Here is a 26141-nt window from a genome sequence, read left to right on the forward strand (position 1 = left end):
CTGACAGAAAATTAAATGGCTTTTTAATTCTCAAAAAAATTATGAAAATGTGACATTTCTCTTATGCAAATGTAGCAAATACGAGAAATGTAGCAAATACGAGAAATGTAGCAAATAAAATAAATAAAAACATCCCTGAGTTCGGGGCAAAAGCTGTACAGACTGGACATCATACCTGCTTTTGGACCCGGTGATATGACAAAACATTTACACACTTACATATTTGTCAGTTCCAGTTTTTAAAAAACATTGCACATCAAAGAAAAAGAAAACTTGGGCAAAGCCAAAACTGAAATTCCTCTTCAGCACACAATGACTCGGACTGTTAATCAGTCCACGAACGGCAAAAACAACAGATCGAGCAGAAAGAAAGAGTGACCGAAAGAAAGACAGAGGTCTATTCAGAGAGCCTGAGGGAGAGTGACCAGACGTATTGTCTGCTGCCTGCTGTGAGAGGAGGAGGAGGATGAAATGAAGAAAGATGATGGAAAAAAAGAGGGCAAAATAAGTTTTTTTTCTTGAGTCGACGCCATCGAACTGCTGCTCAAAAACGCTAAAGAAAGCACATGATTCTAAATTAAATCACGTCACGTAATTTTCCATGATTTTTTAAAATAATTTTGTATAAATTCAAGAAATAGCTTTTGTAATTTAATATACACAACTGAGATGTTTGCATTATTAATCTTTCATTTAATGGGTGAAATACCTTAGAGATAGTTCAAGGGGAAAAAGTGAAGACAACAAGTCTTCTATTAGGAAGAATGAAGAAAAACATTCAGACAAGACGATATGAAGGAAGGCCCAAACATAGAAAGGGAGTTTGAAAATGGAAAAAAGGGGAATGGCATGGGAAAAAGTGGGACTGATAAAGAAGGTCAGATAGATTAAAAAAAAAAAGTGAAAGGAAAAACTTGCTGTTTTATGGGAAAAATGGAAAGAACGAAGAACCATGAAACAAAACTATATTATGGGAAAGATTTGAAGAAAATATGTGGCTCTTTACCCAGGACAGTGTCAATGTGTCAATGAAATTCGTACCACTACGGTTCATTCAGGAGTGTACAATTGTTAGGTGAATATGTGTGACACTGTGTTAATTTTCCCAAATGAAACATGTCAAAACCTCTGGCTTTTCTTCTATTGCAACAATGAATTTAGCATTTGTTGCTTTGAGTTAGCTGGACTGACATAAAAGTTTGCACATGTACCTGTGTCTCTCTGAGGATGAATCCTTAAAATGATATACTAATCAATGAATGAACTGACTTTCCTCAGGCTTCATGGTTTCAACAACTACTGGATGGAGAACTATAAAATTGTGTATAGATGGTTATGTTGCCCTCATGATGAATTCTGATGCCTGACTTTAGACCAATGCAACAACAAATTTAGGTTTGTACCTTTAAGTTGAATATTTTGATGAGACTGAATGCCATTAATTTTTCCCCCAAGGAACAGTAGTAAATGGTAGCTGGAAAACTGTGACTGAGAGAACCTCAAAATTACTGGATTGAAACAAATGTTCCCTTCATAACAGCTAAGTTTTTGTCCAACATCACAATCAGGTTTACACTTCAACCTGGGTCCTACTTCAAAATGTCAGCAAAAACGTAATTTTGATTAACCTCATCTAATGCTGTAGTATAACACTAACAATATAGCTCGTTAGCATGCTGATGTTGGCACACTGAAAAAAGCATTTATTTTTAAAGCTACAGAGCTGTTAGCATGGCACTCACCAAATTCTGCATGATTTTTACTTCATTCATACATCTCCATGTAATCAGCATACATCTGAAAACCTGCTCCAGTGCTGAGGGAAGTCTTTTATACATGAAGAAAAACAAGTGGGCTGAGAACAGATCCCTGTGGAACACCTGTATTAGAGGTTAGAAAGGACTAAGTTTTTTAAAATCATTTTTCTGATTAGAAAGGAAAGATTTGAACATTCGCCATGTTGATGGATGAGAATGTCATGATTTAATGTATCAAATGTCGTTGAGTAAAAGAGTAACTGTAAAGAAGGTAAAAAAATATATATTCATAATTCATCAAAAATGTTGCTGCTTTTCTTTGAATACAAATTAACTCCAATCTAATCTATTATTTCTTCCTTACATCTCTATAGACCTTTTTTCAACAGGTAAACATCTTACTGGATATCTGTGAAAGTTTTTTTAAAAGAAACCTGGTTTCAAAGTGATGCTATCATAGATGTTTTTACTACATATCAAAGAATCTCCTTTAATTATCCAGTTCAGGGGTGCAGGGAGCCTATCCCAGCCACAACAGGGCAAGAGGCAGGGTACACCCTGATCAGGTTGCCAATGGGACAAAGGGCTAACAAAGAAAGAGACACTTAGTGGCAATTAAGAATGGCTAATTAACCTAACATGTATGTCTTTGGACTGCAGAGAAAGCACGAGTACCCGGACAGAACCCATGCAGAAACAGTGACAGTCAGTTAAACCCACTTTAAACACTTTGAATTCACCATCTGGATTGCTCATAGGTGTGAATGGTTGTCTGTCTCTCTGTGTTAGCCCTGTCCAGGGTGTACCCCACCTCCAACCCACTTTCACCCTTAATTGGACAAATGGAAGAAAATGGATGGATGGTATCTGTATTTGTTGTCGTCTGAATGACAGACTTATTATTCATTAATAGTTGTCATCTGAAAAAAAGTTGTTGAGATATTTTGTCCTGTACTTGTGGGCACAAGAGCAGAACATAAAGTCACTTTAATTTTGTTGCGTTGAAAGTTGAAGTCAAGATGTTCCATTCAAGTTTTTCAAATTTGAGAATGAACGCTTGGGAATAGAAAACAAAGTGAGGTACAAGGGGATGGGGTTAAAATAGAAAATGGAGTCCCTCTGTGGGGTCAGGACTGCATTTACACATTGATTACTCTGAGGAACACCTTGACACACACACACACAGAGCTGCATTTACAGATACAGGAAACACACATGGGTGGACACGCACACACACTTGATCTCCATGTACACACACACTCAGATACAGAGTCAGAACGCCCGCTCCGCCTCAATGCAACCAGAAGACGATCAATAGCAAAGCCAGAGCCACAATACTGTTCTCCATCATGACTATCAAACACGCACATGCACGCACACACACACACACACACACACACACACACACACACACACACACACACACACACACACAGCTCTCTCTCTTCCTATCTCAGATCAATGGCTGTCCGCTGTGTCCACGGTTACCGAGCATCGACCCCCGTCCCTAATGGCGACCACGAAACCTTGGGAATTAGTGTGTGATTGATTGACAGACTGCTTCAAAGGCACACGCATCATATAGCCTCCGTGTGTGTCTGTGTGTGTGTAGGACAGAGAGAGGGAATATATATATTTTCCAGTTTGTCTTCAAGTGCGTGTGTTTCAGCATCCCCCTGTGGGTTGTCTGCACATCGTTTACTCATCTCTTTTTTCCATCTTGTGCATTGTAATGCTTTCCAAAGGACATATGGTGGAAAGGAGAAGAGGAGAAGTGATAAAGGAGGAGTGAAAAAACAAGGAGTACAGAGCAGATCTCAATAGAGAAAACAGTGAATCATCAGCATAACTTGGCAAAAGTCAGGACTAGATTGTAAGAAAGCGCAAGGATTTTCCCACCAGCACTGAGATGGTGTTAAACTTTTTAAAAACTAGTGTCCAGAAATAAAGTGACTTAATATTAATAATCTGTTAACGTTACTGTTTGAAAGTTGCTAAAACGGGATCTGTTACAGCAATACTCCATGCATGACATTCATAAAGGCTATTATTAGCCTGTTTGGCCTGTAATATTAATAGACTACTGTTCAGCATGTGGAAATATACCATTGTGCTTTTAGATCTTATTTTTAAATAAATAAAGTTTATCCTATGTTACAAAATCCAATTATTTGAGTCACTTACACCAATTGGCTACAGCAATGAAACCACAGGGAGGTAATATGAATCACGCTGATATGTCCAGTGTCAGACAATGTCGAAGATGGATATAGCTACTGAGTCTGAAAAATAAAGACAAACGGGAAGTTTCTAGAACTTGCATTCATTTTTAATAGCCACCAGAGGGCGTTACCTGTGGTGCCAATAAGATTTCCGGTCTGATATATGTCAATGGGAAGAACGGCTCTCTTAGGCTACGTTCACACTGCAGGCGAAAGCGCATCAAATCCGATTTTTTTGACCCTATGCAACCCATATCCAATCATGGTATGACAGTGTGAACGGCACAAATCCGATATTTTCAAATCCGATCTGGGTCAGTTTCGTATGTGGTACTAAATCCGATACATATCTAATGTTTCAGAAAGCGACTGAGGTTTGAATGGTCAAGTCGCATTAAATCCGTCTTTTACGTCACTGACACAAGACTGACGCCAATCAGCGCCGGAGAAGAGCCCGAGAAGACATCGTGAACACTTCCTGGCCATCCAGTGTAGATGTTAGTGAAACTGTTGGGAAGACGTGAACATTTTATTTGTACTGTATAATCTGCAGATTCTGACAGAAATCTGCAACTATCCTTTGAAGCACCGCTCCTCTCTAAAACAGCAATAAGGATAATTATTAGGCCAAATGTAAATAACAAAATAACTTTATAACTTAAAGCAAAATTGGGAAACGTAAAGTCTGACACAAGTATTTATATTAAGGACCATCAGTCAAACAATACTGTTTGCTCTGGGTCTAAACAGAGCATTTTGTGTGTGACATCTTCTTTTGCGCATGCGGGACACTTTGAGCGTTCACACAGGAGCGCGTTTGCTGTCACATTTTATTTGTAGTGTGAACAAGCAGACAAAAAAATCGGATTTGATCAAAAAATCGGAATTGAGCATTAAGACCTGCAGTGTGAACGTAGCCAAAGTTGACCTAAGTAAACACTTTCCAAATGAGTTTAATAACTTGTGACTGACAAGTTAGTAGCCAATGAGCGTGTGGTTTCACAGTCAGATCGCACTCTCTGGCAGTGTTCAGGGAGCATGCAGATTGGCTGCAAATTGTGGCACCTGGTACGCTCACTGGCTTTCAGCCATACCACCCTGAGCCCACCTGATCTCATCAGATCTCAGAATCAAAGCACAGTTGGGTTAGTACTTGGATGGGAGACCACCTGGGAATACTAGCTGCTGTAAGCTTGAGGCGATTGTGTACATCTACTAACCGGAAGGCTGGTGGTTCGATTCCTGGCATGCTGAAGTATCCTTGGCTAAGATACTGAAACCCAAGTTACTCCTAATGCATTCAGAGTGTGCACGTTAGGTAAAAACGCTTGTATTGAGTGTGTGTGAATGGGTAAATATGACATGTTATATATGTGCCTTGACTCTACCCAAGTAGAAAACTGACATAAGAAGCAGTCTGATGATATCTGCTAATATATGCATGGTGGTGAGAACAAGACAGGCCACCGTGGCTCAGGGGGTTGGGAAGCGTATCTGTAACCGGAAGGTCGCCGGTTCGATCCCCGGGCTCTCTGTCCTGGTCGTTGTGTCCTTGGGCAAGACACTTTACCCTACTGGTGTTGGCCAGAGGGGCCGATGGCGCGATATGGCAGCCTCGCTTCTGTCAGTCTGCCCCAGGGCAGCTGTGGCTACAACTGTAGCTTGCCTCCACCAGTGTGTGAATGCGAGAGTGAATGAATAGTGGCATTGTAAAGCGCTTTGGGTGCCTTGAAAAGCGCTATATAAATGCAATCCATTATTATTATAAATCCAACAGCAATTCTGCTTAAGTGCTTTTTTCTTGCACAGGGTAAGAACATTTGCACATATTAGTAAATGAAAACCTCATTATTCAAGTTATTATCATGGCAGCAAAAGGAAAACCTAGACAGTATTTAACATGGAGTCTTAATGTTAGGACAGATCTGTGTGTATATGTATTCTTTTATTTAGCATCAAGAATCAAATTTATGGTATCATAACTTCCCTCCAACTGCAAGGTCTGTGAAATTGTAAATTACAGACGTTCATATTTGCTGAATATTTCCTAAATATACCCTGAAGTGCCAATAGCAGGTTGGGATTTGGGTTTGTTGCATGCAACGATGAGGATTGTTAATTCTGAATAAAATCTGATTTTGTATTTTAAAAAAGTAAAAAATAAAAAAAGGCCTTGTTGTCATTAGTCGTTTAATATTTCCTTATTGAAAAAGCACAAGCAGAAAATCCAAAAGTCCAGACTTGGAACTTTTTGCAAGACAAAGTTCAATAAAGACTTAATACTCATCAATTGGGTAACCAGGAGTGGGTGGTTTTTATTTGATTTTATTTTCAACGTCATGCTACATTTCACATGCTACACCCAAAACCTACTTCTAAACACAAAACTTTAAGTCCATGTCCTACATAATACAATAGTTGGACTAACTCCTTAGCATCACAAACATGTACCTTCTTTAGCTACTGAAAGGCCTTTCTTGATAAAAGCATCCACCACATGGCAGGCGATATCCTAAATGAGATCTGACAGTGTCCTCCACAGTGGGTCTGGATAGTCTTTAATAGCTTTGAGTTTGTTGGTGGAGGCCGTTGGGTGATATTCAACAGTCCTGAACCCCCCTCCCGAGCTCGCGTGAAACCCACCCCATTTGGCTGCGGTTGTAAATATTTAATCCACTGCACCTACATCTCTGACGAAGTGCTCTGAACGTGCTCTCAGAGATGGAGTGACACTTTGAATAAAACAAACAGGAAAACAGAGAAATTGCTCTTTGTGTTCTGAATTTAGAAACACACTGTTCTGGCTTTTTTTTGTTTTTCCCCTTCGCTTTCTTCCGGCGAGCACTCGAGAGTGCCAATTTACAAATGCAGTCGATTGCTCTTGTGCTGAGTCAAATAGATTTCAGCTCAGTACTCTGGCACTTAGGTCGCCCATCTTTAGCTCTTACTGAATGTTGACGATGCCCATTTGCAGCCATTTTGCAGCCGCCATTTTGTGCTATTTCAAATGGAAATAGACACTAGCTGAAGAGTGATTGTTTTTGCAAAGTCTTTGACTTTGAACAGTTCAAACTAGAAGGCTTGGGGATTGCATTTGTTCTCCCGAATCAATACAAACTTTTCCATTAGGTTTCTTTATGAACTGCTATACCAACTGGGTTTGTAGGTCAGGGACTTGAGTCAAATAGAAGCAAGATTTGAAAGCCCGTTGAAGACAATGTTTGATGTAAACATTGGGTAATATAATGAAATCCAGTATTAGGGCTCTATTCACTATGATATACACTTATTATTTAGTTTAGACTATTAGAGTTTGGGGTTCTGTTGCCTACTAAGATTTACCATCATATTCAGTCAAAAGTCTTAAGGTTTTATTCGGTCAATTGCTCAATGGTAGTTCGCAGTTTAGTGGTTAAAGGTCAGAAGTAAAAATCAATGATTATGGGTTCTGTCGGCCTCATAAATATTTGTTGGGACTTTACTGTCTAATTAGATGAACAATTTAAGCGATTTAATGCTTAATAAAGCCACCAGTTAGAGCTTTTAGTACTTGATTACATCCCAAAACCAAAGCAAAGCTGAAAGTTTAAAAGTCATTAGCAATGATGAGAGGCTCTTTACAGGTAAATGTTAGTCCACCTTATACCCCAAAAACGAATGTTTAAGAACATACATCGCCTATTAGTAATGGCTATTATAGTTTCCATTAACTATTAATGTTCTGTTAACTGTTCAAGTTGATGTCTGTGTGTTGGTGTGATTGATTTGTATTTTTTACTGCCTGAAGTTTGTGGGTTCACTTTCCTTCAGTAGTTATGATCCCAGTTTCATAGTCATGTCTGTAGTTACAGATTAAAGTTCAAAAGTCACAGTTCAAAAACAATCCTCATTTATCTTATGTTGGGTGTATGCATGGCTCTTCAGTTTAACCTTGATCTGAAATAAGCCATCCTCTCAGTAACCAAACTTTCTTCTGATTGGCTGATCCATGCAAACAGCAGATGTGGGTGGGGCTTCTGTTCTCACTGTGCCTGAGATGCCCATATTAAGGATATTTTCCCTCCATGAAACTGAGTGTACGCCACACACTGACCTTATTACTGAAAACTTTTGGATATGGCTAATATCAGCATCACCACTGTAACTGTATATCTGCCTGAAAATAAGACAGGGCATAATAGGCTCCTTTGTCAGAGGTGCTGGCCAACGTCACTGTCTTTTATGAAGAAAGAGTGATTAAAAAGTGATGCAGCAGGAGGGGAAGGATTAAAAAGAAACAACTTAATGTCACCTCAGTCCTCCTCAGACTCCCTCCCTCTCACTCTCCCGCTCCACCTCCTTCATCTCTCTCCCTCTCTCTCTGCAGGTGCACATAAGAGTCCTCAGACAAGTGTATTCTTTTCAGGACAAGATTGAAAGCACTTCATCTGTAACCTACACAGAGATAGTGTGTGTGTGTGTGTGTGTGTGTGTGTGTGTGTGTGTGTGTGTGTGTGTGTGTGTGTGTGTGTGTGTGTGTGTGTGTGTGTGTTTTCATGCAGCCAGATGTGTTCATCACTTCAAATTGGATGTATTTGAACAAGACTGTGCTAAAGAAAAGTGTTTACGCACCAATTGTGCATGGATACAAAGTCCGTTATAGGTGTGTGTTTAAAAAAGAAAAAAAAATGGCACACTTGTGCATCCCTGTAAGTGTGTGTGTGTGTGTGTGTGTTTGAAGACAAGGCGAACCATTGAGCTGTTTTTGAAGTGAATTAACAAGTCAAATGAGTGCTGCAGCACCCTGCGTAGGTTACCACACACACACACAAACACACTCCCACGCTTATCATCGCAGCGTCTTTGTTAAGGAAGATGAGGCCAATTAAACTGATATCACTCTCTCGCTGTTGTTGACGCCTCCTGCCCTCCCTTCTTCCCTCTCATCTTTATGTACCATCCTCCTGTTTTTGCCTCCTTCCTCTCTGTTTCTCAGTTTTTAACCTTTTTTCCTTCTTCACTCTTTTTTTCTCTCGTCTTCGTCGGCTGGTTTCTTTACTTTTTTCTTTAAAGTACTCCATCCACATTTTCCACCTCCTCCCTCATCCACGATTTCTTCCAACATCTCCCTTCTTCTCTGCCCTCCTCATTGTCCCGTCTTCTTCTTCATTTTCCACCCTCATGTCCTCTGCCTTTCTCTCACCATTTCCTCCAAACTCTCTCCTCCTCCTCTCTCTGCGTTTCCTAACCGTGTGATAAATGTCCATCTGCGATTGGCCGATGCCCCCCATTGCTGTGGCGCCCGCGAGGTCGTAAACAACAGCCCGTCTCCCCCAGCAACGTGGTGTCTCCATGGACGCAGGGCCACTAAGACGACCGACTCTGCATGTGTGTGTGACTGAGACAGAATGCGACATCTGACAACTGCCAAGTGTGTGTGTGTGTGTGTGTTTGTGTGTGTGTTTTATATATGTTGTGCATGTGTGTGCGTGAGTGTGTGTGTGTGTGTGTGTGTGTGTGAGCTAATGAGCGATCATAAGTGAGCAAATGTTGTCTCTGGGTTCCACTAATGTTTAACAAACACACACACACACATATATATCAGGTGTGTGTGTGTGTCATTAGTATGCCACAGTGAGCTGTGTCCATATGTCACTAAACAAAACCATGTTTTATTTATCCTGTAGAGGGAGAGGGAGGAGAGAAGGAGGCCAACAGTCACTGTCAAGAGGGATGGAGGGAAGGATGGAGGAGAAAAACTGGCGAGGTGATGGAGGGGAAAGATCTGAAGGAACGAGAGCGGCAAGAACGAAACGCAAATATGTGGAGAATGAAGAGGAAGCAAAATAAAGATCAGAGGAAGAGAAGTGAGGAGGTTCACAATGTGGAAGGAAAGGAAAGAGGAGATGATTGAAATGAGTGTGGGACCACGATGAGGTGAGAGGGGAAAGATGGAAGGAGACAGTCAAGGAGGCAAGAGCAGAGGAAGAGAAAGGGAAAGTGTGGGGGAATTCAGGGTTGAAGAAATGACAGAAGAAACAACAGGAAGGAAAAAGAGGTGGAGGAGGAAGATCTGGAAAATGAAAGGAAGGAGGAAAGAAAGGGAAAGGAAAGAAAGGCTGGAAATAAAAGAGGAAAGGACAAATTAAAGAAAAAAGGAAATGAAGGGAAAGAAAGCAGAAGAAGAGAAGGAAGGGTAGTGACCCAAAAAAGCAGAAAGGACAAAGGAGAGAGAAGAAAGCTGACAGAGGGAGCAGGAGGGAAAGAAAGACACTTGGATTTTTTTTAAAAAAAAGGACATAATTGGGGGAGAGGGGACAGGGGGAAGGAGAAAACGAAGGAAGCAAGGAGGATACAAAAACAGCACATGAAAAAAGGAAAGTGAGGAAAAATTAAGAGGTTGTGAAGGGATGAAGGAGGAATACAAAGACGGGAAAAAGAAGGTGAGGAGAATGACGCTGAGGGATGACGAAGGGATGGGGTAGGGAGCAGGAAAGCAAAAAGGAATGATGGAGAAAGAAAGAAGACAACTGCAGCAAATGAGTGGCACATGGAAAGAAAATCATGGAAGATGAAATGACAAAGGAAAGGGGGGAAGACAAGGTATGGATGGTGGAACTAAGAAAAAGAAGGAAGAGTGAAGGATAGAAAAGTTTACAAGAAGAGTGAAGATGAATGGAATGAGTTTAGGAATAAAAATGTGAACAGAGCAGGGAAGCAAGGCAAGAGACAATCAAGCAGGATACAAAAACAAGAAGAGAAAGGAAGAAAATGGAGGAAAACTCATAGGAAAAAGGAGGGAAGAGTGAAGGAATGAAGGAAAATGAGAAGGAAGGATAGGAAGTGTGTTAGGAGTTAGGAGCAAGTTTAAGGAAGGAAAAGAAGAAGGTTAGGAGAATGGAGGGCAAGTAGGGGGCATAGGTAGGAGACAGTAAGATGAAGGAAGCAGGATGAAAGAAGATGGAAAATAAGGCAAGGAAGATAGAAAGGTTACAAGAGCAAATTAAGCAGAAGAAAGTAAAGGATAGAAGGAAATTAAAGCATGAGGAGGGGGAGAAACAAAAAGGAAGAAAGAGGAGGCATAGGAAAGCAATTACAAAGATGAGTAGACGAAAGAGGAGGGAAGTAAATGGAGAGGAGACAGAGAAGGAAATAAAAGGGGAGGAAGGAAGAAAGGAGGAGGAGGGGAAAGAAGGAAAGCAGGAAGTAGAATAGCAGAATAAGTAAAGGAGAGGAGTAGGAGAGACAAGAAGTGGAGATTGAAGAGGATAAAGTGACAAAATAAAGGAAGCAAAGAATGAAGTGAGAAAGGTGGCAGACATAGGGGGAAGAGAAGGGAGTGAAAGAAGTAGGAAGGAATAAAGTAAGGAAGATGCAGGCAGGAGGAAAAGAAGAGACTTAAAAAATGAAGAACATGAAAACCTGGATGACAGAGCAGGAAGGAGGGAGGGAGACGAGTTGAGGAAGAAGGGAAAGGGAAGAAAAGAGGGACACAGCAAGGGAAGGAGGGGGGAGGATGGACAGATGGAGGAGTGGGACCCCAGAGACGTGTCATTCATCACACCACCATGCAATCTGCACTCGTTCACTCTCCCTTTCTCTTTCTCTGCAGGTCTTTTTCCTCCTCCTCGTCTCCTTCGCTTTACCCGTTTTTTTCTTTCGTTGTATCATCCACTCGTTTATCCATCTTCCATCGCGCCATTTTTGTCACACTCCTTGCCTCCTCCTCGGTTCCGTCTTTTTTTTCCCACTCTTTGGTCCCTGCAACCATCTTTTCCTCAGTACTTTGGCAGTCATTTTTAGGTTTCATTACCTCCTCTGGCGACATCCCTCCTTTCTTCTCTCCATTTCTCCCCCTCCTCTATCCTTTGCGTTCCCTCCATTTCCACTTTCTGTGGCTACAGGAGGGGGAAAAAAGAGGGAGCCTTTCATTTTGTTTTCTTTGCCATCTCGATTGCTCAGAAAGAAAGGATGTGGATAGAGGAAAAGAGGCAGGTAAGGTGAAAAAGAGGGACAGAAGGAAAAGCAGGAGTGGGAAACCGAATGACAGGGTGAATCTAAGGAAGAATTTCCAGGAAGAAAATTTTAAAGATGGAAAGCAAATAAAAGAGAAGTAAGAGAAGACGCTGACTTCACGGTTTCTCTAAGAATAAGAATAAGATTAGAAGGTCACTCTCACATATATCAGAAAAATTTTACACAGGTGGCTGGAAGAAGAACCTGGTACCTAAATGCAGGTGAAAAAGAGACCTTTCATAAGCTATAGCTCATGGTGTTCAACCACGTGTCCCACATGCTAATACAGGCCTTGAAAGCTTACCAAGATGCAGTTTTTTGAAGTTTTCTCCAGTGGATTATCAGAAAACAGCTCCAACATTCGGAGTACCGATGCGTGTTGGTTACTTCACATCACAGATCACCAAAAGGTGGGCTGCAGCCCTGCCCAGATGCTCTCTTTTATGGATCCACATTATTTACTATACTCTGACACACTGTGTTTTTTTTTCTTGTTTTATATTTTACACGGCTTCATTAAATACGCTTATAATAGCTGATTCTGAGGTGGTCGAGTGGGGACCTTCTTCGTTTTTGGTTGCTCTGATAACGGAGTGACCCATCTCCACGCTTCTTTGGTTGGCAGATGCAAAAGGTACGGAGAAAACTGTTTCTACATGAAACTGCTCACAACAGGGTACGCATAAAAACACCTCATGATTTCTGGAAGGAGACATTCCTGTTGAGCGTACAAATATATTTTATGGTGCTCTGAGCAACATATTGTGAGTACTCAGAGCAACGTCCGTATCTCTACAACTCGGCAACTCACATCCACACAATCCAGATGCTTAAACAGCACTACAGGCACTACAGAGATGTTTACACATTTGATCAAAAAAATGTAAAAAACATATGAGAGTCATGGTGTTAATGTGAAAGCTCAAAATTAGTGAAATGTGTCAGTGCGCAGCTTTATGAGGATTACTGGTCATTTTCTCTGGAGGTTATAAGCACAACAATGTGATACTTTTTTCCATTACAGGCCAGCAGTTGGCTCCTCTGCCAGCTGTCAAAAATTCGCAAACTGAAACACGTGTCAAACACAGAGCGGGAAACACATTAGGTGAATTAAACAGACACGGAAACGCAGTAACAGAGTGAGCCGACCAGCGCGAACTGTTCAGGACCAACCAGCAGCGAAATTTAGAGCGGTCGAGGGGGAAACACGAACTTTGATATGACAACTGTTGTGCAGTATTAACAAAGTAAAGACTGTGCATAAATAATATTTCACATTAAAAAACACGACTGAAGTTCCTGTGACCACGTATTCATAAACATGTGCAAACTTAATGACACAAAAGGGAACACAAGTCATTTCTTAATCAGATTTTAGGTATACTCATAAACAGTGTTGGGACTAACGCGTTATTAAGTAACGCGTTACAGTAACTACGTTATTATTGTGGTAACGAGCACGGTAACTAGTTATTATGCCAAAACCAGGAACGCGTTACTCGTTACTGGGATTTAAATAGGCTCGTTATTTGTTACTTCGTGTGGTGGCTATCGCGGAGCTTCCACAGATTCAATAACATTAGCAAGTGGTGGAAGCCAGCAGGTGGATGAAGGAAAAGGGCGCCAAGAGGAGAGACCCAAAGCAGCCGCCGGTCCGAGTATCAGGTGAACTGAACTTCAGGTAAGAAGTTATGACCTGCAGTCTATCTGGGTCAGATATAAACCAAGTTTAGGTGGAGTTTATTTTCGTTATGCTGACTTTTTCGTACTGCGTACTAGCTAGCATGACGGAGTTTCTATACAGCTGGGTGGGTGCTATGTTACTGATGTTGAACTTTATTTTGTTCATAGGTTAATTATTAGAGTTGCCAACCGTCCCGTAAAAAACGGAATCGTCTCGTATTCAGAGAAATTATTACGCGTTTCGTATTGAGGTGAAAAGGAACATTTTGTCCCGGACTTCAGCTACAATGAAAAAGACACAAACCTGGATTTATTCTGTGTTTACGCTGCACAGCTGCCTCTTCTTCTCTCATTCTCTCACCCCCTCTCCTGTTTCTACTTCAATTATGAAACTGATCAATGATCAGCCGATCGGCTTTTCTCTCTTGTTTGTTTATCGCCCACTTTGCGCCAGAAAGAGGACACCAGCGGATGTCGCGGTAAACAACAGCAGCACGTTTAAGCTTGATCAGCTGTTGTTAGAATGTATTTAATATTACTTTCTACTATCAGCTGATGTTGGCTGGAGCCACAGCTGTAAAGCTGCTGGTCATGATGTCGGTTTGGATATGTGGTGAGAGGGAAACATGAAGATGAAACCAGGAGATGTCCTTACTGAATCATCAGAGCTGAACAGGTGATGGAGAAACAGGTTTACCTTTTAGGTGACATGAATGAGTTGAAGGGAAGTTATGAACTGTTTCTGAGAGACAAATAACACCAGGATCCTTTTTTTACGTAGCTGACAGCTGGTAACTGTGCAGGGGCGGGTCTAGCAAAGTGTTGCCAGGGGGGCAGGTAGGGCATTAACAGGGAAAGGGGGGCACAAAGAAATACTTTTCTTTCTTATTCTCATTTAAAATGTCTCGCTTTTAAAAAAATAATTATCTGAGTCTTACAACAAACGATTGATAGATTAATGCATATATACCATCAGAACAGTGTACATCACTGTCACAACAGCGTTTGTTTTCATTCAAAGGCTTTATGATTTTTGCTATAATGGTGGGCCGGTCTCTAGTCAAATTCCCCGGGACGATTTTTTTTTTGTCCCAGTCCAGCCCTGTAAGCAGCTCATCTGCAGTCTGGTGTTACCTACATCTTCCTATTCAGAAGGCAGAATTTCCGAGTTCTGAGTACAATCGAAAGCACCACGACTGCAGTTTTTGTGTTGGATGTAAAAAGCAGGCTAGAATCATGCGGCGGTCAACGACGGTCCAGGCGTGGGATTTCTCTCATGGAAGTGTGCACATTATTTTTTTCCTTTCTATTGGTAGGTGGCACAGTGCACTTGTGGCAAGTAAGCAAGCTAGAAGACTGGCAGTCTGGCTGGGTATCCAGTTAGCAACACATTAACAAGAGAATTCTGAGTAAAACCAAAGTTACTTTCCCTAGTAACTAGTTACTCTGAAAGTAACGAGTAACTTGAAGTAACTGAGTTACTTTTGATAGAAGTAACTAGTAATGTAACTAAGTTACTAATTTAAAGTAACTTACCCAACACTGCTCATAAACCCCACTAGAAATTCATGGAAACTAACGGTCACCGAGCTTCTGTATGTTTTTCATTAGTTCTTCCTGAAAATGCACCAGAAAATCCTTTATTGCTCATACTCAAGTCCATCTGGTCATTGAGTGCATGTCCTTGACTAATGACTGAAAAAGTATCTGAACAAAAATCTGTGTTCAGCCATTACTTTAAGTGCTGTAAAGGAGCTTAAATGGGTTAAAAGTTTAATTTTCTCTTCCGGTTCAGTGCAAAAATGCCCACAGCATTCGTAAAATCTACAGCCCTGACCAGCTAATTACACAGCCCAAGCTAACAGGAACATTCATTTCCTACTAACCATTGATCACTTTAGAGATCTTTGCAGTTTTAGGCACAAAAACAACTTTTCCCACAGATTTCCCCACAATCTTTCAGTTGGGCAGACAAGTTTGCTCTTACACCGCTGGTATGGAAGCAATCCAGTGTATCGCTGTGCTTTACCACAGGTGGTAGAGGTGATGAAGTCGTCACTCATCACTGCATCTTGTATGAAAGGAAGAAAATGTCCTCCTTACGTTGCATTGTATGTGACCTGTCATCTGCAAAACCCGCCTCATTACCTGTGCTCTCCATTTTCTTGGAAATACGAGACTTACAACGTCAGGTCGCGGGACATGTTAGCATGAAAAGCATCGTATGTTTAAATTAAGCATCAAAGAGACGATTTCAGTCCCTGCAAGTCACTGAATCTGAAATTCCTCAGTCTGGAATTAATTTAAAAATTAACACAGTTTATGCTTGCATGCGATCCCAGATTTTTCCACCTGTGTTTGGTTGGGTTAGATTAGTATTTTTTGAAAGTAATTTGCATCAAACCGCAGTTGTTGACCCATCCATCCACCCCTACCTCCTCCCTACACAACTTCCTTTCTGTTTTCTGTCATAATTACTTTGACCAGTAGAGGGCACTATCACAGAGTCCTCAGAAGCTGCTGGAACAACAAAAAAAGACTAAAAATAAATCCCAATAAGGTAATAAAATGTATTAAAAACGAGAAAATCATTCATGCCTCGGTCTCTTTCTCTTACCAGTGTGGGACAGCAGGCTGGGGGACAGCAGGCCGGGGAGGCCTGGGTGAAGCAGCCTGGGGCTTTCCTGGATCCCTGCACCAGAACAACGCTTGGGAGGACGGCCTGGGCGAGAGCTGGAGGGGGAGAGAGAGAAAAGGAGATTAGTTACTAAGATTTTCCAGGGTTGAGTGCAGAAAAATGAAGCCATTATAATCTGTGCACGCCTCTCAGACCATCTGCATCAAACATGATACAATACAGTATCATTCAAAGCACTTAGGTTCATGTATATCAGTTTCACATCTGAGGTCTTTGTTTTCCATATAAAGATATCAACACTGTCAGCTGTGTCGGGCAGACAAGTTTCCAAGGACTCCGAGCAAAAAAGTAAAAGCTGCCTCACCGACATATTTCATCCTGCCCTTTGAGCAACTGAAAGACTATGAAGTACAAAGTCTCATGTCCACCGAGTGTTTCTGAAATCCTGAGTATGGCTGACAGACTTTTACTGTGAAGAAGGAAACTCAGCAGAAAACTTAAATGTTGTTTAGATATGCAGATTGTTATTGCTGCCGATGGACTTTAAGGAGAGACAGAGGAGGAACAAATATGCTAACACTCATGTACAACAGCGTCCTTTTTACATACATAAGCTGGGATACATGTTCTACATGAGCAAGTGAACCTGAATAAACACTCAACACACTCCAGCATCTCTCTCAACCCCCCTATTTCTGTCACACACACACACACACAACCTACTGTATTATGCATGTGCACGTAGGCATAAATAAACACACTCAAACAAGAATACTGTAACTGAACACATGCGGCTAAACATAAAGGAAGCCACACACACACAAACACACGCACACACACACACACACAGAGGAGGTGCGCATGCAGGCCAACTCTCTGCAGGGTAGCTAAGTAACAGATGGCCATCCAAAGTCATTTACACCTAGAGAGAGAGAGAGAGCGAGAGGCCAAAAAATAAAACCTGTTCAAGACTTCGACATAGTGCCACTGCATGAGATTAGAAAAAATAGAAGCAGGTACACTCTACTTTATTATCCAAACCTAACATTTCTGTAATGAATGTACAAAAGTGTGACTTTCCCTGTGCTAACAGAAGGCGCTAACGTTAGCTTGTATAGCTAACTAGCTTTTTATTACTTGACTTTGAAACAAAGGGAAACGACTTCAGTGCTAAATATGGCAAATGTGTGGTACACAATCTACCCCATCAAAAATTAACTAATTAAATAAATAAATAGAATGGAGCTCATCTGCTTGATGACAGTAAAACCAAGAAATACTGAGCCACTTGTGCCGTAGCTGTAGCGCAACCACAGTTTAACAAAGTCATTTGAAAAGTGACTCAAGTACTTACGCTAAAAAACCTGGAGGGTCAAACTTCTAATAAAACTTTTTTTTTTTAAACAAAATCAGAAATTTATGCATCCAGCTTATAAGTTTCTGTCATCATTTTTAGATGGGACACTAGTATCTCCACCTGGGGGCAGTACACAGATAACTAACGATCACTGTTTTGTGATCGTAAAAGTGTTCTTAAATAATCCTTTTAGTTGGATTTTATAGTCTTTATACCAACACTGTCCCAACAAAAGCAGCACTGCTCTGTTATGTTAATGTCATTTGCAAAGACCTTGAAAACACTAAGAATATTGCCTTAAAAGGATAAGATCTACACATGACAGCAATGTATTTGGTTTTTAATTGTACATAGATAAAAGAAAAAACAAATAATACTGTTTTTATTCATACCAGCTGTTGATATAGAAAAGTGAACCATATGCACATGCTTTTCCAACTCATGAAATCATAATTTTGTATGTGTAATTGTGGCCCTCAGTGCATTAAGTTGTGTTTCTAGTGATATACTGAGAAACAGTTTTGTTTTTCCCTAGTAAATGGACTTTAGGCCCTATGAACACAGAATTAACCTTATTTTGGAGATACAGTTTTACAGCTAACACACCTTCTCCAATTAGTACGACTGTCATCATGACTTTTACATAAAAGTCATCAGGGCTGTTATTCAAACATGAAGCCATCAGATAAATGGAAAGTGGGTGCAAGTCTGAAAAGCACCTAACAAGGGTGTGGGCTTACAGACGGGTCAGCTACTACAACAGCAGAGACTACAGAGTGGCTGTGCGGTTTTCCAGGAACGTGTCAAGTACTGAATATCGGTCAAATCCCACTGGGAGGTGCGGAGCAAGAGAGAAAAGAGAAACTGTGCTAAAAGAGAGAAAACGTCTGCAAATGTTTTTGGGTGTGATCTGTATGTGAGAAAAAAGACGTGCACACACAAACACAAACACACACACAAACACCGAAAAAAAGAGAGAGAGAGGCAGAGGAGCATGAAGAAATGAAAACATGAACCTTCACTTTTCCTCTGAACTCTGCTTCACCTCGTCCTCCTTCAATCACACACACACTCATCTTTGCAATAAACTCCCTGTTCTCCCTCTTTTACAGACACACACACACACACACACGCAGGTGTTTGCATTCAAACCTTAAAACCTTTCCATCAACAACCCTCTGCTACCTTTCAACTCCCACATACACACAATGGATACATGTTACAGTACCAGGTGTGTGTGTGTGTGTGTGTGTGCTCATCTGCATCCATCCATGTGTAAGCAACATTAGAGTGTGTTTGTGCGCATCCACATGAATTCATGCAGTGTGTGTGTGTGTGAGTGTATAGAGGACACATGATATCGCCTTCTCATTAGCCTTACAGTTCTTTGTTCAGAGTAATGACTGCAGTGTGTGTGTGTGTGTGTGTGTGTGTGTGTGTGTGTGTGTGTGTGTCCCGTAGGGTTGCCATATGTTGGGCATTAATCCTCGTCAACGGTCCACTCTCCTAACTGCACCGAGCACAGGAACAAAGAGCAGGTCACACACACATACACATCACATAGACATGAGCTGGAAAAAATGGAACCACAGACGCTCATACGTGCTACATATATGCACACACACACACACACACACACACACACACACACACAGTAAGTAGAAGTTTGGCTACACACACACACACACACACACACACAGAAACTTCAGAGCCAGTCCATTGACCTACATTCATCTGTTAACCCTTAACCTCAACAGCAAACAGCAACAAGACCACTTCTTGTCCACAGGTTCCTGTTTCTTCACTGAAGATGTGGGATAGTTATGCCGGTGACCTTTCACCCTTAACCTCCGTACCTGTCCACATTTATCTCTCATTTCCATTTCAACCAAGGTTTAGGCCTCTCTTAGCCTGGTTCCAATCAGACCCTTTTGGCGTGTGCATGTGTGTGGATGTGGATCAACACAACCAGCCTTCTTTTTGTGGAATTTTTCATCCCAAATACAGGAAGACTGTCCTTGTAGTCCCCTGTAATTTTCATGTGCGATGCAGATAAATGTTGCCAACTGCTCCATGGGGAATGCTGCAAGTCCCAGCTAGACCTTGAGTCAAAGTTTTCCAATAATTGCGGACATCTTTATCATAGAATTCCAAACAATGCCCAACTCTAATTAATGTGTGACGAATGATCCAGTAGAATCAGCGCCGTTCATCCTGCCTGGTCTGCAGGTGTAACTATTGCAAAATGTGCTCTGGAGAGGTGAGTCAGAAGAGTTATTTGGCCACAGCAGAAGCAGATATGCTTGGCACAGACCAAAGACAGCTTTTGTTGAGAATAATTGTTGACCTTTTGGTGGTGAAATGCTATGCCTTGGGCTTTGCTGATTTGAGGGCTGAGGATCATAACACAGAGTGCTTGAGGATAGAGCAAGTCCATCTGTCTGAAAGATGAAGTTGAAATGTTAAAGGACCTCTCGACAGGATGATGACCACAGCGAATCTATAGTGTAATGTCTCAGATGGAACAAGTGGAAATGGCTTCATCAAAGCCCAACTGAGATATATTTGTGGTTATTTCAAATGGACGATACATCCAAGAGAACCATCAAACTTACTACAGTTTAAGGAATTTTTCAAGGAAGGTTTGTCAAAATAGTGCGACAGTGCAGAAAAAACACAAAAAAAGTTATTACCAGCTTCCGATGCCAACAGTATACTTAGGTTTTTTAGAAGAACTGAAATTTTCAATTTAATACTGAATGAACTCCAGCTCATTCACAAAGGGTCACCACAGCAGACAGGTCTGATTTGGCTAATTTTCCCTTGTTCAAGTACGCCACCTACATCTGTAGGTGGACAAATGTGGGTGGCTTTGACAAATCTTTTGGAATAAGAACAAACACCAGAAACAGAAACCAAAAAATCAACCTGAAGCCACTAGTTTGGTTTACACACGTGACAGCGAGTTCCACCAGTATTATAACTTTTGGGCAGCATGGTTGTTGCCTCACAGCAGGAAGTTACTGGGTTCGAATTGGGGTCTCTCTCTGCATGTTGTCCTTGTGTCTGCGTGGGTTCTTTGTGGATACTCCAGCTCCAGCGCTCTAAAGACATGTAGTTAGTGGGGTTAGTCGATTGTAAATTGCCCATAGGTGTGAATGGTTGTCTGTCTCTCCCTGTTAGCCCTGCGACAGACTGTAAAGTAAAGTTACCCCCTGTTGTCCAAATGTTATACTTTAAGACTCATAATCAATTTGATTACCTCTTCAGTATGCCATCAAGTTTGACAAAGGCCTGATAACAAGCCATTCATTTGATTCAGGTGTGTCGGAACAAGGACGCATCTAAAAGCTACAGGACGGGAGCTCTCGAGGACCAGGATTGGGCACCCCTGCCATAGACTTTTATATAATCAGAAGACCAGGATTCACCCCCTGCTGGCCATAAGAAAGAATACAGGCTCAAGGCGCTTGAGGGTTGGCTTCATTTTTCAGAACTAGAAGCTACATTCATCTTTTAAACCATAGCATGGTATGGTACATGTATGTTCTTGGCTATGGAGATATTCTGTGTTGTCACAGTGCCCAAACACTACAGCAGTAACTCATCACTGGTCTCTGTATGAAAACACTGGATGGGCTTCATTACGGTCAAGAAGAAACAGCCATCTCAAGTTACCCACATCTCCGATTTAAATCCTGTAACATCACTTCACAGTTGAGTAAACTTTACTACAGATATTCGTTCTGTTTAAGCTAACCTTGAACCTAGAACTTCTTTCAGACATTATGCATCGTTAAAAAGGAATAAAGTACAAACTAGAGTCTTTCATTCCCCTATGGAGAGATTTAGAGCTTTATTAATCAGTGTGTTTAATGATGCTGCTGCACACATGCATGTGGCATTATACTAGATCTGATTCATTGATTGCTATTGTGTTCCTACAGATAAAAAAGTACTTTGGTCAGTCTAATGAGTGTTAGTGGAGCTAAAGTGAGCTCCCAGAATAAACACGAGCTGGGGTAAATCATGACTGAAACGAACTCTGTGGCTGAAAAATTATACAGGAGACACAGTCTGCTCCTGTTTGTTTACAGTAATTATAATATTGTCTCATAATTACACAGGTAATGATTTATGGAGGTTAATTAAAGTAAGACACAGTAGCTTCCAAATGTTTGCCGCTGATGTTTTTTGGTTATTTGATGACCTTTTAATTGGCCGAGAACACCAAAACACGCCATGAATGGAAAACACGAAGGTGACATTTTACACACGCACTCACACACTCACGCCCACACCCCCAACGATCTGATGAGCCACCTTGAAGTAAGTCTTCCCACTTTGACACACGCGCCCCATCGCCTGTCCTCCCAAATGGCCGTTTCTATGGTGACGGAGCCTTGATCAATACTCCGTCATTGGCTCTGATGGCCGGTCAGGGTCGGTCACACACACACACACTCAAATAACACACGCACAAACAGGCATGGCGGTGAATAAGCACGGATTCGCTAACACGTTTGACAGATTGATTTAGCTCAGAACGTGCAGAGGTCACACACACACACACACACACACACACACACACACACACACACACACACACACACACACACAGTGTAGTTTATCAAAGCCTAGTGCGGTCAATACGTGGGGCTGAGCGAGGGGTCAACCCTCTTTAACTAAAATCTTTCATCTTCACTCTTTCCTTTCTCCCATCTCACCATCAGCATGCTAATCTTTCCCCCTCCTCATTTTCTTTTGGTTTTTCCTCTTCTTGTTCATTTATTGGTTTTCTCTCTCGACCCTCCAAATTTGGCTTTGTTCTTGGGTTTTGTTTCCTTTTTTTCCCCTCATCAAATAAGTAAAACATTTTTGTAACTTCTGTATTTTTGGTGTCATGATAAAATGGGTTCTCAGTGAGTTTTAGTTAGATTCATTATCTTTTACTTTATTTGTTATTAGAGTTTTCTTTTTTGTCAAGATTTTCTTTCAAATGTTGAATCCCTTGAAAAAATCTATTCAACATTTTTACTCCTTTTTTTTGTACATTAACTTTATATTTCACAAGTATATTTTTTAGGATTACAGATGCATTCTTTGCCTTATTGTTGTTTATGTGTCAGTTTTTAGCTTTATAGTCACAGTCCAAAATGTTATAATCCTGAAATGTTACTCAGTTATTTTTATATATTTTTGGTATTGTTTGGATATTTCTTTCATCTGTCTGTTGTAGGAATGCTCCAAATACTTACAAATTCTAACATTATCCATCCATTTTTTCTGCTTATCCAGGGATGGATTACGGGGGCAACACCCTAAGAAGCCCAGCAACTTTCTCCAGTTCTTTTAAAAGACACAGAGGTGTTCCCAGGCCATTCAGGAGACGTAATCTTCTCTCCAGTGTGTCCTATGTCTAGGGTGGAGGGCCTGGCGATCTGATCCCCAGCTGTTGAGGCCGACTGTTGGGACACGCTAACACCCATCTTCTGCTTATTCAGGGTCGCATGGGTGGGTGGAGCCCATCCCAGTTGCCATAGGGCGAAAGGCAGAGTACACCCTGGACGGGTCGCCAGTCTGGCTAACACACCTATGGGGGACTTCTGGGTCTGAAAAGTGAAGCCAGTGATAAGGTCTTTTCAAACTACATGTTTGCTAATGATCAGCAGGGGGTGATTCTTGTTGCTGCAATGCTAAGTACAGGAAGATGTCTGTGAAGGTTCTCAGTCATCCAGGTCTTTTCTTTCCAAGCTCCTTAGACTAAGTACAGAAAATCTGAGAAAAAAAAAATCACTCTTTTGGTTGTTTTGTCTGGTAGATTTGGGTTGGTCACTATTTCCAAGTCTTACTGAAAATGTGTTTGGTTTCTCGATTGTGGCACTTTTTTGTGTTTCTGGACACTGAAGCCTTGTCCCCATTTAACTGATAGCTGCTTGCTAGCAGACATTGCAGGGCTACAGTTGGATAGCCTCCTGAGACCCTGTGTCCTCATACAGGGACATTACATTTTTGGTTATTCTGCATCTCACACTTCATTCTACTCAGCAGTGTCTTAGACTTCGTCCCCACACGAGGACATACTTTCTCTCGTTCACAACTTCAGGTCAAATTATGTCACAACCTCTGCTAATCGTTTATTCTCTTTGTCTCAGAACTGCCGGTTGGTGGACACTTATACATTTCCTTCTTTCCATCCATCTTTTTCCTCCTTATTTTCCTCTTGCTCCCTCTCCGTTTTCTGTCTCCCTGCACCTCTCAACCATCATAAATCGTGTCACTGACTTACATCCTCTCTGTCCCTCTCTGTGTGTCTTTACTCTTTGTTTGTAGCAGAACAACAATCCATTCTTTTTAAAGAGACACCAGAGAAATGGGATACATGTCTGTCCACGCACACACACACACAGACACACACTCACTCACAAGGAAAGGCATCATAATCATGGACGCTCACGGACTCACAAGAGAGAGGGAGAAAGAGAGAGAGATGGATGTTTACTTTCTTCTGGGCTTCCGCCTCTTTGATTGGACAGATGAATGACTTCATTGTGTGTGTGTTTCCTTCTCTCTTTTTCTGTCTTTCGTTTTCGACATGGAGAAAAAAGAGCCAGAGGAAGAGGTGGAAAAAAAAGAGAAAGAAAGACAGGGAGAGAATGAGAGCGAGAGAGCACTGGAGTAAGGTAAGCAATAATAAGTATTGACTGATAAGGGAAGTAGAGCGAAAATAATAAAGGAGGAAAAAAAATCACCCTAAAACACAGAGTGGAGGGAAACAGGGATCCTGTATTGATTAACTGATGACACCTCTCTCCTTCTTCTCATCCCTCGCTTCTTTTTCACCCCTATTTATCCATTTCTGCTTACTTACTATTTATCTTACCACTTCCTGTCTTATATCCTATACTTATTTTCTCACATCTGCTCAAATCTTAATCTATCCTTCTTCCCATCTTATTTTTCTATTCATCTGTCCATTTATCGGTCTATCTATCACATGTACCATCAATCCAGCTTTTCCATCCATCCTTTATCTGCAACCTAACATTAAAGCCACTGATGGGTCAAGTAGCGCTTACCATCTTGTTATAATGCAGTCTTTGCACTCGGCTCTGGGATTCATGTGGATATACTCTGACAAGTACTAATAAACTTGAAGATTGCTGCAAACCAAGCACACTCTCTATGGCAATGGTGCTCCCCAACTACTGCATCTTCCTTCTCTGGAGACGAAGAGCCCAAGTTTGTTCACCCAGAATCAAGGTTTTCCAAATCCCAACGATATCAAGAATCCACAGCATGCCCCTGAACAAACCCAATCCTGGGAGGTAATCGCCCTACAGGACCAAAAAGGACCCTTTTCCAACCATCAAGTGGCATCACAGAACACCCCCAGAGGTCCTATGACCATTCCTGAAGGGGGCAAACCTGCTGAGATGAATCTATACAGTAGTAGGCAGAATACCATGGCTTCAAAACTAAAATCTAAAACAAATATTTACTTCAATGTTGTGGCTGATCGGTATATACATGTATCAAATCTCATATCCATCTATTCATATTTTAATCAACTGTATCTCCATCTATGCCACCACATGCTCTATAGGTTTGGCAAGTATGCTAACATTTTGCAATTGGACAACCAATAATTGTTGATACCGCCTATTCACAAGTTCATTTACAAACTCTTCCAAATGGACAAAAAGGTGAGGATACTGTGTTACTGAATTATCAGGTTGCATGACCTGTAAGTTCAACAGCTGCTTTCCCAGACACGTATCAAGTCCCAGAGTGAAAGGAAAATTCATTGAAGACCACCACGGACAAAGTTTTCAGTCTAAGACTTAATCTTTTTTAGGACAAAGAGACGTCAGAGAAAATTCTGAGCCAAAGGCTTCGACAATGGCGCTTTGTTCCGCAAGACTTCCAATGCAACAAGTCTATATTCAGTGGTCATTCACTAGGCATATCTCTGCTAATGTCTGTGTATGAACTGCAATTCTCAAAAAGCAATTGGAATTTACATGTTAATTATTTGCCACTTTGAAAAAACAAAACCCAAAAAGCAATGGCCTCTCCAGTCGCCTATACACAATTTATTTGTTTATTCACTCAATCAAACAATCAAAGGATCTATCCAATCATCCACTTTTCTACCTACACCGTCTATTTTTCTTTGCTGCACCAATCAGTTCGTATTTTTGTATCTATATCAGAGTCCATCCTTCTAGGAATCATTTACATGTCCTCTACCTCTCCATCCATTCATCCTTTATCTGTATATGCATCTATCCACACAAACACACATTCTCTATCATCTGTCTAAAAATATCTATCTGCACATCCTCCGTCCCCATTCTTAGTATCCTCTTTTTTGTATCAATCCATCTACATATCAGTCATCTATGCAGCCATTTTGCCATTCTTGCATCCATCTCTATTTTCTACATCTACCACCACCCATCTCCCCCTCTCGCTCTCTCTCTCTC

At 41.2% G+C, this 26141-nt stretch overlaps 1 protein-coding gene across 1 annotated transcript in view; it reads right to left on the bottom strand.

Moving 5' to 3' along the window:
• Window positions 1-26141, bottom strand: part of LOC146390479 (dachshund homolog 2-like) — a 117919-nt gene that overhangs the window by 39180 nt on the left and 52598 nt on the right. The window contains exon 2 of the mRNA XM_084923525.1: window positions 16275-16390. Within this exon, the coding sequence (XP_084779651.1) occupies window positions 16275-16390 (116 nt within the window). The remainder of the gene's footprint in view (window positions 1-16274; window positions 16391-26141) is intronic.

This window comes from Perissodus microlepis, chromosome 3 (assembly GCF_051167445.1).
Source record: "Perissodus microlepis isolate ML-2025 ecotype Zambia chromosome 3, ASM5116744v1, whole genome shotgun sequence".
Lineage (NCBI taxonomy): Eukaryota > Metazoa > Chordata > Actinopteri > Cichliformes > Cichlidae > Perissodus > Perissodus microlepis.